The 13,922-nt window shown below is 45.5% G+C and overlaps 1 protein-coding gene across 1 annotated transcript in view; it reads left to right on the forward strand.

Moving 5' to 3' along the window:
- The first annotated feature begins 522 nt into the window (after nucleotides 1-522).
- Nucleotides 523-13,922, forward strand: part of LOC146197143 (neprilysin-1-like) — an 81,654-nt gene continuing 68,254 nt past the window's right edge. Inside the window, exon 1 of the mRNA XM_084598919.1 lies at nucleotides 523-781. Coding sequence (XP_084455045.1) covers nucleotides 711-781 — 71 coding nt within the window. The 5' untranslated portion in view covers nucleotides 523-710. The remainder of the gene's footprint in view (nucleotides 782-13,922) is intronic.

Here is a 13,922-nt window from a genome sequence, read left to right on the forward strand (position 1 = left end):
GTTACGCGCACATTCGAAGGAGTGATGCTGAGGTCCGGGGCCTGTAGCCCCGAGCGTTTCAAGCGCATCCTTTCAACACCGCGTGTTTCGACTTTCTTAAATCTTCCTTTCTTCTTCTATTCGCCGTTCCGTTTCAATGCCAAGCCACGGACACCCCGTCTCGCTCCCACAGCTTCCTGAGATTGTAACAGTCACGAAAGTTGAATCGGCGTCTGAAAAGCTGGTGCTTTTATTGGACAAAAATTTGACATTAGCAGACTGTCGCGCCATCTGTGCTGCTTGTGCGAACATCTGATTGCTGGGGAATAGACTGGAGAAGCAGAAGGGAAAAGTTTTGAGGCACTGATTGTTTAGCCCATAGGTGTCGCCACTATTTGTTACCATTCGCAGGGCAGTCACTGAGAACAGCCGCGTTTCGACGCGAAATTTCGCAGCTGATTTGATCGAAGAGTTCAGTTCTCTCTCCCGCGCGCGCGCCCTGGCTCTTGCGCATCCGGCAGATGGCGCTCGCCGGCACGACGGCAGAGGAGAATTCGCACCCGGCCCCGGTGCCGACCGCGGCGCGTCCGATCCCGGCGCTCCGCAGCGGAGCCGGTGGAACCAGCAGAGCCAGTGCAGCAGCTACGGCGTGATGCGCACCACTCGCGGCAGCGCTGGACTGCGGCCCGGGCCCTGCTGCGCCGCCGCCTCGTAGCGCACCTGCACACAACATGGCATCGTCGCCCGCCGACGGCAAGCGGCCACCGCACGAGGAGATCACCTTCACTCCGCCCGACCACAGGTCTGTGTACGACTCTCATGCAACACCTGCTTGCGCCGCGCTGATGCTGCTTTTTCTGGATACCTGCATCTTCCCAGCGTATAAGCTCAATTCGTTTTAGCTGCTCTCTCCTGATTCGCGCGCGCGCTTACGGGTTTCACGGTTTCGCGCGCTGACGCCCAGTTGCGTGCACCGCGGCTGCTTGAACTTGACCCACGGGCGTCAGGCCCGCGTGCACGGTGGCTGTAGACTGTCGTCGTCATAGTGACGAGCATGCGGTCCAGGCGACAGTCATGACCCAGCCACAATCGCAATCTCGACACTGTAATCTTACTCACTGTCACATCGAGGGTGTCACCGTTCAACGGTGAGGCGTCCGCAGTTTGGATCTCCTATTTAAGCTTCACTTCACGACGTTCATAGCCATGCCCGATTACTTGCATCGAGAACTGTCCGGTCGCGGTCACTGTGCCGTGTGCACCTTGCAACGACGGCTGGGGGACGCGGATCGTGAGCGCGTGTCTTGGGCTCAGAACAACAGGACCGCTACGTGTATTCAGCTTAAGCTTTGGCGAGCTGTCAAAAAACGAATCTTACTGCACAGCGGCCTGCCTTACAAACGCAACAGCACCGCCGTTTCTGTGATGTTTCTGTAATTTAATTTTTATTTAGTCTCTGCAGCACAAAATATGGCATGCTGATCTGGTGTTGTTCAGAAAACAGCTGTACCCAACCCGCGCGCACTTGCACCAATTGTGCACCGCTGTTTAGCAAGGCACTGTGTGAGACGGAAGAGAAGGCACGCTTCACAGCATCGCAAGAACGCGTTGACAGCGTGTATCCGACCATGCACATCGCGAGCTATTAATAATTCTGGGAATGCACTGTCGCAGGAAGTGGAGCGCGTAAGTCGACGTCGTGTGCTGTTCCAGTCTGTAATAATGAACACCGCGTTCGTGCTCTCACCTGATTCTTATAACTGCTTGTGTCGCGCTCCACGCTACAAATTTGCGGTAATAATAAATGCCGTAACGTATAGTTTACGACTTGCGTACGAAAGCGTCAGCCCTTGAAACGCAATCGGTATCGCCGCGCTGAACTGGACACGCGATTCAGAACTTGCGAGTGAGCGGACAGCGGAACGCAAACTGAGCTGGAACCAGTGATTTCGAAAGCCAGGTTGAAGTCTTCGTAATAGCTAAAAATGTTTCCCTGCTCCCAGTTCATAGAAAGAGAAGGCAAGAGAAAGTAAATGACAGGGAAGAATGGCCCTAACGGAGCCGAGGACAACTCCTTATCGCTACTCAGTCTCATCCTACTTTTGCTATCCCGTGATTTACCTTTGGTAATTATGTACCGACCTTTTAGTCTCACGTGCTGAAGCTGCTCGACATGCATCTGCAAATGCAAAATGATAGAAGAAGGGCATGCTGCTCACGGCCTGCGGCACGCTGGCTGACTTCCCCTATTCCTCCCACCTATTTTAAATAAAGTTTTATCAGCCAGCCCACTGACGTTGAAAAGCGATAACCTTACTCTACGTTGCACACCTATGTTCACGACCCACTTGGGTCTCGCTGGACGTCTTAGAAGACTCGGTTTAGAGCATAGCAAGGTAGAATATTTCATATATGGTCGATGCCCTGATCGGCCCAAGGGACACATCTAACTGCAGGCCTTCGCAAAGTATTTGCCGCAACTTTCACTGGAACGGAGTTTTTAATGCGTTAAACGCCCCGTTCGGAGGAAAGTGTAGTGTCGGCGCAGTGTCGAGAAAATCCTGATTGGTTGATAGGGTTGTGACGTAGCCATATAATTTCGCTGAAAAGGAAAAGTTAGTTGGTCAAGTGTGGGAACTGAACATTGAATTGAATTTTTGCTTTCTACCTTGGGTCGCGAGCCAGGCATGAAGAAACGCCTTCGCGTAACATTATAAGCATAAGCTTGTTTATATCGTACAGCTTGCTCGCGTTCGCTCAGTTGCGCTGTTCACTGTATAATTCATAGCAGTAAGACTACATAGAGTTAAATTCTGCTTCATCACACGCGCATAAAAAAGGGCGGCTCGCGCGTAGTATGTGACGTAATACGAGTGGCCATTCGAATACGATATGATGACAAATGCAGACAGTTCAGAATGAATAATCAACCGCGGCATGCATGCAACGGATGATTGCTACCGTTCGCACTTAAGCGATCCACTCTGTGAGCTCTATAAGAATCCTTCCTTTTTTAGATACAAGTGGAGTACTTAAATAATATTGTAGAAGTTGTAAAAAGAAAAAAAAAAAAACTAAGGTGAATGCTAATGAGTCTGACAAGTTCGTCTTAAGCATATATGCTCCGTATATTTGTACAATTAGATCTGGATACTCGCACAAATCGCGAAAAAATGCACACTCGTTTACGTAAGATGTAGCAACTCTTATTTCAAATTTTATTTTATTCTTCTGCTTCTCGTTCTTTGCTCGTGTTAAAATTTGTGCACGTTAAGGGGAGAAAACCAGAAGTAAAAATTACTGGAGACAATAACGTACTTTCTTCATTGCCCCGTTTCCAATGCAGAAGCCCGCTGCAAACAATTAGTAGCTTGGATTCTTTCAGCCTAGTTTGCTTTTCCTATTGGCGATATTCTCTTATGCTTGAAGTAACAAAAAGTAAATGAGGAAAAAAAAAACAGATGAAAAGAAGTCGATCTTTACTTTACATCACCGATCACCTGACCTTCCATCTTTGCTTCGAAATGTGGCATTCAAATATCGTTCCTTTGCATCTGCCGCATAGGGGGGCCACTCAACTTATCAATGGCCTCCCAGATTCTCGTTCTCTTTGCCTCCCGAGCAGCAGGAGGCAGGCGCGCAATTCAATTAAGTGAATAAAGGCCCTCGCCAGCCGAACGACGGAGTAGAGCTTCCACGCCGGCAACGCATCGAAACCGACTGCTTGGAGACTTCGACCGTGCTTGACGACCCTGAAGCTCGCGTAGGATCAGATTGCGCGGTTGAAGCATGCATACCTCATGTTTTCTTTTAATCTCTTCAGTGTTCTTTCTTGCTTTCTTTCTCTCTTCCTTCCTTCCTTCCTTCCTTCCTTCCTTCCTTCCTTCCTTCCTTCCTTCCTTCCTTCCTTCCTTCCTTCCTTCCTTCCTTCCTTCCTTCCTTCCTTCCTTCCTTCCTTCCTTCCTTCCTTCCTCATGTTTTCTTTTATTCTGTTCAGTGCTCTTTCTTTCTTTCTTTCTTTCTTTCTTTCTTTCTTTCTTTCTTTCTTTCTTTCTTTCTTTCTTTCTTTCTTTCTTTCTTTCTTTCTTTCTTTCTTTCTTTCTTTCTTTCTTTCTTTCTTCCTTCCTACCTCATGTTTTCTTTTAATCTGTTCAGTGCTCTTTCTTTCTTTCTTTCTTCCTCCCTCCCTCCCTCCCTCCCTCCCTCCCTCCCTCCCTCCCTCCCTCCCTCCCTCCCTCCCTTCATTCTTTCTTTCTTTCTTTCTTTCTTTCTTTCTTTCTTTCTTTCTTTCTTTCTTTCTTTCTTTCTTTCTTTCTTTCTTTTCGCAATCGCAATTATTTCGGTGCCAAAGAGTGCTGCTGCCCATTAGAAATGCATTCACGCTCCCGACGCGTCGTCAGACGCATTTGCTTTTTGCCGTGACAGCGAATATAGCCGGCGAAGTTCGCTTGCTTTGCAAAAGAAAGAACGATAAACAGGAATCGCGGAAATGGGGCAGAAATTTTACCTTTTCTTTACTCTGTCCAAGCCGCGCACCTTCACATACAAAAGTGGTTGGCGCAGCAGCTGAGGTCAGCTAAAACTCCTCTTTTAATGCACGTCAGGCGCATACGCGGACGTATAACGAAGTTTGAGTTTGTACTAATTGCTGCTGCGTAACGAGTATTCAGAAGAGCAGCGCAAGCGGCCAGTCACTAAAGAAAACCCAAAAGTCAGGGTCTGCAGAACTTCACTGTCTTAGATTATTTTTTCTCGTTCCTTTTTCTGGTCCTCCACATACTTTGGCAATCGAGAAAGCTTCAGGAGGTAGGTGGCAGAAGGAGAAAGGGCGTTCAGCACTTCGCTAAAATACAATCAAATGCCGAGCATTATTGTAGTGTGGAGATAAATTTCAGGTAATAATAGCTTTGTATCTCCCAAAGTAAGAAGGGAATCAAATAATAAAATTTGAAGAAATCAAAGAAAGAAAAAAGTTGTAAGGACGGTTGCGATACTCCCTAAGCCAAAATGTGAGCTCACCTATTTAAGTGATTTGCGAAATATTGAGCCAAATTTGATGTATGTATGTATGTATGTATGTATGTATGTATGTATGTATGTATGTATGTATGTATGTATGTATGTATGTATGTATGTATGTATGTATGTATGTATGTATGTATGTATGTATGTATGTATGTATGTATGTATGTATGTATGTATGTATGTATGTATGTATGTATGTATGTATGAGCAGTTACAAAGAAAATCACTTTATTTTTCAGACGAGCCAAACAGCATTATCAGAAGAGGAAGATGAGCCACGAGCGAACAGTGCAGAGCTCCAGTCTCTTTCTCTTTTTCTGAGAAATGCTCTTTGGTTCGTTGCTCTCGTGGCTTGAAGCACCGGCAATGTCAACAACGGCGAAGCGGCTCAGACTTAGAGATCGGCATGTCACCAATCAGCAGACGTTAGCATTTCGTTCGCCTTGGGCATCCATACGTGTTGGATGAAAGGCCAAACTGAATGCCGCGAACCTACTCGGAGAGCCCAGACCCAGCAAGCACTTATTATTTTTTTTTTATATCCAGCAAATGCCTCCCTATTTTCTCACAACAGTTGTCAGAAAATGAAAGATGATGAATTGTTGAACGCCGGTCGGAGATCATGCATCCATGCCATCTATTTCCTAATTCACACAACTTACTCACAATGGCGCCAGACATTTTGACCCGAAAGCGCTGGCTCCTGACATGTAAACTACAAACTCTAGGCACTATATACAAACTGCACGTAATCTCCATGCGGTAAAAATTAAACAGCGTGCTAACGTAATGTCGCGCGTTCGTGACACCGCACACTACTAAAGGGATAAGGGAGGAGTAGGATAACAAAGAGCTCGATTTCTTATGCAAATAATTTGCTACCGGAAAAGCAAACAAAAATCAGGGCCGTCTTGAGTCTGTGTCACTGAAATTTTGCATTGTGTACCTGTTAGTTATTTGCTTTTGTAGTTGTGATTGCATACGTGAGTAGTGCCGAACTGCTCACGGAGTAGATCTCTTTGTCACGGTTCTTGCCCTCCCCCCCCGCCCCCCCATTTTTTTCCTCTTCTCCAGTTTCTTAATTAGAGTAAAACTGCTAAACAAAATTAAAATTTTGCACAAATCTTGCAACGCGTCCCAACCTGCTGCCAACAAAATTTGAGCAAAAAATTCGATGCGCACTGACGCTACATAAGAGTGAATGTATCAACTTTTTACTTCAGTCAAAGAACGATTTAAAAGTTAGAACGATTTGAACAAAATCAACAAAGCTTCTCCGTATTTATTCACCGAACTTGTGACTTTTTCCTGAACTACAATTATGGTAATTCAATACCTCCGTGTCTCAGAAAGAATTTTCAAATACTACCCCGCCGCGGTGGCGCAGTGCTTAGAGTGCTCCACTGCTGTACCCAAGGATGTGGGGTCGAATCCTGGGTGCGGCGGCTGCTTTTTGGCGGAGGCGAAAAGCTAAACGCCCGTGTGCTGTGCGATGTCAGTGCACGTTAAAGAACCCCAGGTGGTCGAAATTTCCGAAGCCCTCCACTACGGCGTCTCTTATAGCCTGAGTCGCTCTGGGGCGTTAAACCCCACAAACCAAATACTGCTGCTACAGCTTTTCACTGCCTGCAAACAATTTTTTTTGACAACTAATAAACTAAATATTAGCGGGTCTCTTAGATGTCTCTTAAGGGGAGAATGGCGAAAGTCCACCCTTTTTATCCTATAATTTGCCTCCCATCGTAACCTCTTGTCGGCATTCGTTGCAGTGCTACATATAATTGTAATTGGTTCACAGGGAAGGAAAGGTGCAGTATCTATCGCACTTTCTCCGGCAAGTGTGTTTGGACGGTACGCCATCATTCCTGTCGCGTGGCGTTCTTGGCGCGCGTTCAAGTGAGGCATTGCAGATGGCAGGGACGCATCCCGCCTCGGCCAATCAGAACGCCGCAAAAGAGGGACAGTGTCCACGACAGCATGAGCCAATCAAGGCTTTCGCCTTTATATAGGCTGGTAACCAAATGCAATTTCCGATGGATCTGGCGTGCAGCAAAAGCGCCCCTCCCCCCCCCCCCCCCTCCTTTCCCACAAGCTTCGAAAACAAAAATTGAGACGAATGTGGTATTGATTGCGGAGAAAATGTTGCTTATTTATACAAAAAACAGAAACTGCAGTTTAAAGTTCGCGGTAAAGGAAAAACAACGCTGAAATTTACTGGCGTGCAGCCTTCGCTGTCACTCGAACTGCGTTAAGAAGGCGTTGTTGTTACTGCTACTGGCTTCAAGAAACAACATGCGTGCCCATCATGAAGGATTAGCCAAGACTCAAACAGCGACTTGGATATGCAGCAAAAAAATATATTTTTGTTTCAGTAAAATATTTCCATGAAGACAAGTCGATTACAAATAGCTTCACACAAAATTTTATTCTTTTTTCAATTGAGTGCAACATTGTAAAGCACTTGTGACGTACCAGTTTCCGGTAAACATGCGCATGGTTTTCTTTTTCCGCAGATTGGCACACAAACGAGGTCTTCCTGTCATCGCATTTTATGTGATAAGTATCAGAAGCAGCTGCAAACGTTTGCAAAGTTTAAAAACTAGGGTGCACAAAGTGCAACACCACTGATGGCGTTCCGATGCCAGCAAACATTGGATGCGTCGATAATACCGCGCGCGCTGCTGTATTGAGACACGCTAAACAAACAGCGTCAACGTGAAGAAAACTGAACTGTTAAAATAGAACAGAAGCAATACTCTTCTTTGCGAAATGTTCTCTTAATTTATTATATATATATATATATATATATATATATATATATATATAACCACAGCCATGCATGTAGAAGCATTAATAATCATTTTTATATAAATTTTGCCTCATATAGGTTTGCTTTGTTACGTGTTTCCATGTTTAGATATTTTGAACGGGAGGTTACTTTTTTATTAATGAAGACCTATAATGAAGGCGTTCAGTGTAACTTTGTCAGGAGAGATGAAGAAAATGATATTCAAAGCGGAGTGTGAAAAACTGGAAGCTTACCACGGCTGAGACGGCGCATGTGTGTTGCATTACACATAATGGTCTGTATTTGTGTGATATTGTTTAATAATAATGAACAAAACTTTTGGAACTTTTTCCATACCATAAGGAAAAAAGAAGAAGCGAAGCAGCACCAGAATAATGGAGCGCCACCCGCTCCGTGCACCACCCGTCAGAAGAAGTAGGCGGCGAGCAGGCCATGCGCCGCTAGGCACTCGGTTGAAGGTCGGCTGAAGGTCAAACTCCGGCGTACGCGAAACACGACGTGGCTAGCTCAATGAAAGTTTCGCTTAAAAAACAAAACGAGATAATGCAGTGGTCTAGCGCAGTGGCCAGCTGAGCTGATTTCTTTTTCTCGACCAGGTTTCGAAACCCACTAGCGGAGAGTTTTTTTTTTTTTTTTTTTTTTTTTTGCAGCGAGATCTACATTCGGCTCGAGATTACATTTGGCGCGAGATCTTGTATTCTGCGCATACGCAGCGGAATAGTACATGAACTTCCGGTTCTCACCGCTAGGATCGCGGTGAAAACAATCTCTGAATGCAACCTAAAACGGAGCAATAGAAACGGCTTGCTTTACTGCGTTCTTAACCGTTCGCGCAAATATTCTCGCATTTCCGCGCATGCCCAGAGCAAAATATCGCGTGCCTGCGAATGTCTAGCATATGAATCTCTGAGGCACTGAAGCCCCACTGCTGACGTCAAAGTGAAAATGCAATTGCAACGTCACGCACCTCGGGGTGGGTGCATAATAAATACCACACATGACAGAAAAATAGCATACGCGGCTGCAAACATGAATCGTGTCCAAAGGGAAGCAGGCAAGTCAGCTTTCCTGACTGCATGTATTAGCAACTAAGCCACCGCTTTAACTTGGCATCGTAAGTGTTAAAAATGTCACTTTCAATTGCGCTGTGCGTCGCCTTGCGCTATGCTTTAACTTTCATTTGTCCGCTAGCGAGTCCCAAAGCAAGATCAAGCAGGCACTTGCGCGTGCAAGACGAAATTTCAAAGCTTTGCGACATCCGCTTGGGCTGCTGTGCCGTCGGCCCTGAAGACTTTTCGGTCTGCTCTGCGTCGTCGCAGTAGGAATGAGAAGGGATAGAGAGCACTTGCAGTCGGCGCTTTCAGCCCAGATATGGAGTTTTCTGCCACTCAACATTATGGTAGCAAATGCCAATCAACTCAATGCTTACTGATGCGCTGAGCCGCTAAGTACAGCTCTGCAAAATTTGTTTTTATGTTTTCATACTTACTCAAAGGTCCCCACGACTAACGTCCTAAGCAACGTGGGGCGCCTGATTCCCACAAGAAGGAAAATCGGATTTCGCAAGGCTAAATCCGCCTCCGAGGTTAATAATTAATCATTGCCTTCCTATTATTAATCTATTCTGTAAAGCGTGCCTATGGCTGCCGATGAGCCTATGTCAAGGTTTTAAGATAGACATGCGAGGAAAAAAAATTGCCGCGGCTTAGCTTTAGTTAATCCCGGTAGGTTGCGAAAGCAATAATAGCATGGCTACGCTATAGTTATGCGATCATATCGATCATATCGATCATATCGATCATATCCATACCATCAATCAGGTGATAGAAAAACGCTCGGAATATAACCAGCCCTTATACATAGCATTCATTGATTACGAAAAAGCATTTGACTCAGTTGAAACCTCGGCGGTGATGCAGGCATTGCGAAATCAGGGGGTAGACGAGCCGTACGTGAAAGTGCTGGAAGATATATATAGTGGCTGCACAGCAACCATAGTTCTGCATGAAGAAAGTAACAAAATTCCCATAAAGAAAGGTGTTAGGCAAGGAGACACAATCTCCCCAGTACTATTCACAGCTTGTTTAGAGGAAGTATTCAGAGACTTGGAATGGGAGCAGTTAGGGATAAGGGTAGATGGAGAATATGGAGAATACCTCAGTAATCTGCGATTTGCTGATGACATTGCCTTGCTAAGCAACTCGGGGGATGAACTGCAAATAATGATTGATGACCTAGACAGGAAAAGTAGAAAGGTAGGCTTGAAAATCAATATGCAGAAGACTAAGGTAATGTTCAACAGCCTCGGGAAGGAACAGCAGTTTACATTAGGTAGCGAAATACTGGAAGTAGTAGGCGAATATGTCTACTTAGGACAGGTAGTAACCGCAGATCCGGACCACGAAAAGGAAATAACAAGAAGAATAAGATTGGGATGCAGCGCATTTGGCAAGCACTCGCAGATTATGACTAGCAGCTTACCGGTATCGCTCAAGAGGAAAGTATACAACAGTTTCATCTTGCCTGTACTCACCTATGGGGCTGAAACGTGGAGGCTAACCAAGAGAGTTCTACTTAAGTTGAGGACAACCCAGAGGGCTATGGAACGAAAAATGGTAGGGGTAACATTAAGAGATAGAAAGCGTGCAGAGTGGGTCAGAGAAATAACTCAAGTTACCGACATTCTAGTAGAAATTAAGAAGAAGAAATGGACATGGGCAGGACATGTAGTGCGAAGATAGGATAACCGATGGTCGCTGAGGGTAACAAACTGGATTCCAAGGGAAGGAAAGCGTAGCGGGGCGGCAGAAAGTTAGGTGGGCGGATGAGATTAAGAAGTTCGCAGGAGTCAAGTGGATGCAGCTAGCACAGAACCAGGTTAAGTGGAGAAATATGGGAGAGGCCTTCGCCCTGCAGTGGGTATAATCAGGCTGATGATGATGATGATGACGACGACGCTATATTCCGTTGCCGTTCTTCTGTTTCCTGAACGCGTCGTTGCCGCCTAGTTGAATTCCTACGTTCTTGACTGCTGAGTTAACACGTCGACAAAGAGCCTTCACTGTTCAAAGCGTCCATTCCATTCCGTTGGGAGTCGTCACCGGTTGAGGACGATTCAAGAGAAGCGCGACGCGCTCGTCTAGCTGCATCTTGAGCGCGCCGTCGAGCGGGACGCTGTTCCCGTTCATCTGTCTCTGTAGCTTGCTGTCGTTTCCTGGCTTCATCGAGATGGCGTGACTTTTCTTTCTGTTTATCAGGATACATAGCGAGTGCCTCAGCTGAGCAAGCGCGAGCATTTAAATACCCACCGTTTTCCTCCTCCTCCTCTCAACTGCGAGAGAAGAGGTGACAGCAGCGCCTTCACTCGGTAGCTGCGTGGCTCCAGCTGCAGCGCGCCGTGCCTACTGACTGCCGCCACCCGACGACTCGACTTGGTAGCCCATCTCCGCAGCTGGTATGACGTCACAGCCATCTAGGGTCATTAAAGGTCAAACGTGCCTACCGACCGTGGCTACGCGAAGGGCTGAAAATGGGAGTAGTATTGCTCTCGCAATAAAAAAAAAAAAAAAAAGCCCACCGACAGCCGCAGCGGGAGCAGCTTCGTCTCTGCTTCGCAAAGCGACGACAGGGGCCGCAGCTTAAACTGAGGTCATGGCGTAGCGTGTTCTCGACCTGTAAACTTTACACGACAAGCAAGGGCAGGAGGTGAGCTGCGCCATCTAGCGGAAAAGGTAATATCTGTGAGAACAGGTGAGAAAGAATACAGCTATGAGTCTCGAACACCGTCGCTTGTGTGGAGCAGTCGGCTAGTGCTTTGCTTTTGGACGCTAAATGACAGCAGTTTGTATCCAACTTTAGCTTGTATTTTTGAGCAGGAAGGAGGGTGAAATGCACAAATACAAAGCATCCACAAAACGAGACACGCGATAGATTTCGCGGATTGCAGTTGTTTTCATAACAGCGAACGTTGGGCACTAACTTCGTTCCTCCGACCCTTCCCCATCCTGTCTATCTTTCACTACCATTCCCGTCGATAGGTGCCCGGACTTGGCCGTCATAGGAATTGCTGGTTGGTAGCTTGTGCATTCATGGGTAGCTCCACTGTCTTTGACTGAGACACTTTAGAGAGGATTCCGCTAGAGGACGTCGATCGCGTCAAACCTTGGATGTCGAACATAGCGGCTGGTAGATTCTATCGACGTTGTCCTCGAGCTGGGGATCGCACAGTGCAAAACGTAAGCATAAAAGTAAGCAGCATAAACGAAAATGATTTAATAATTCTATAGGAACCAATAAAGAAATTAACCAATTGTCTGTTCAAGTAAGGTTAATAAAGAGGCGATTAATATGGGCTGATATGCCAGGTTGTATTAAACAAATAACCAAATGATGAGACGCGTAGGCAATGCATTTAACTTACTCGAAACGTTATTTACTTAGCTAAAGTCAATACAGTCTCATTAAGCTCCTCTTGCAAGCAAAATGCAAGTTTTCAGCCTCATGGAACGCTAGCGGGCTGGATTAACTCGCTAGAAAAGGGGATATTATACACTCCGCGACGAAATGCACTTAATCCTCTTCGCGCTAAGAAACTGAATTAGTGGTAGCGTAGTGCATGCAGGAACAAAAGCCGGATTAGTGCCGCACCCTACTTATTGCCGCGTCGCTGAGGCCGTGTCTTGGCTTATTTGGCTTGGCTTGGATGTCTTTTGCTTAGCGCGAAGACGACTAGACCCTGTCCTGTTTAGGGAGTGCATGTATAGTCGGGCCTTTTAAGCCGTTCACATCCCTCCTACAAAGGAAAAAAAAAAATGCTATTATGTACTTCAGTAAACTGACGGTAAGAACGCAAAGCAGGTGTCGGTTTTACAATATAATGTCTTGTAGGGACTCTCACTGCCCGAACGTTCTCGGACCGATATTTTGAATGTATTACTGCAGATGCACGCCGAGATTTAGGTTTTCTGTGCGCACTTTTAATTTAAATTAATTCATCTTCGGAGAAGTCGTTAATCGTTATTTTCAGAGAGACTGCATAAGTCAGTGAGCAGCATTTTAAGAGGTGAATGACATGCTTTATAGTACAACGCTGCAGACAGCTAGTCGCGCCTCGCAAGGTCGATTTCGGAAGAATGTCAGCCATGTGAACACCAAGGACAATTTGTAGAAGCGACGTTATGCGTTCTTCTCACACTTGGGCGTTCACACTGACGCTGTCACACTTGTACGTTCACACTCTGCTAAGCTACACTCTCCCGCATTAATTAAATAAATAGTCTGAACAAATGTATAGATAATTAAAAATCGGTTGTTCCATGTTTGTTCTTGTTTGTAAAAGTGATGTTATGCTATGTACCACTGCAATGCCGCCGTAGGATGTGTCGGCTTCGTCAAACCTTTCCACTGGCTTTTTGCTGGCGCACCCAACATCCTCAAGATGTTAAATAAACATTATTCTTATTCTTATTCTTAGATAAACCGACGCCAAGAAGGCGGCGAGAACTTCAGCAGCCAAACAAGCACTTAACGATTTCACTACACATAGTAATGAAGAAACAAATTAAAATAAAAAGAGAAACAAAAGAAAGGTGATTACGAACACTGTGCGAGATTTTCGCCTCTCCTATCCTCGAGCACGAGATTTTATGTTCGTTCTGTGTGACTGCGGGCAAGCTATTAACGTCGGCCTTTTTATCTTTAAAGCTTCTCGATTCAGTGCATCTAGGGAGACATACTTCCCGAAAACTGTGTTTTCTTAAATAAAATCTAGGTTAATGAAATTCGTACCACACTTGGTCTCATCTTTCGAAATACGTTTTTAAGTTCTAATATAGTTTGGTATTTTCCTGACGTAGATGCCATGCTTAAGAGAAAAAGAGTGCATTATTTTGCAGCTTTTGGACACGACAGAGCAGTGCAGAATAACATTTCTCGGCTCTAACTTACCACAGTGTGAAACTAAGCAAATAATATCATTCCTATATATATATAGGATACGTAATTCTCAGACAATTTTATATCTGAGTCATCGTTTTCAGTGGCACGTGCCTGCATACTTAAAATATTTCAAGCCCTTAAATATTTTTCATTCCATTAAAATTTAAGGAAC

This window comes from Amblyomma maculatum, chromosome 3 (genome assembly GCF_055883805.1).
Source record: "Amblyomma maculatum isolate TAMU_Amacu chromosome 3, ASM5588380v1, whole genome shotgun sequence".
NCBI lineage: Eukaryota > Metazoa > Arthropoda > Arachnida > Ixodida > Ixodidae > Amblyomma > Amblyomma maculatum.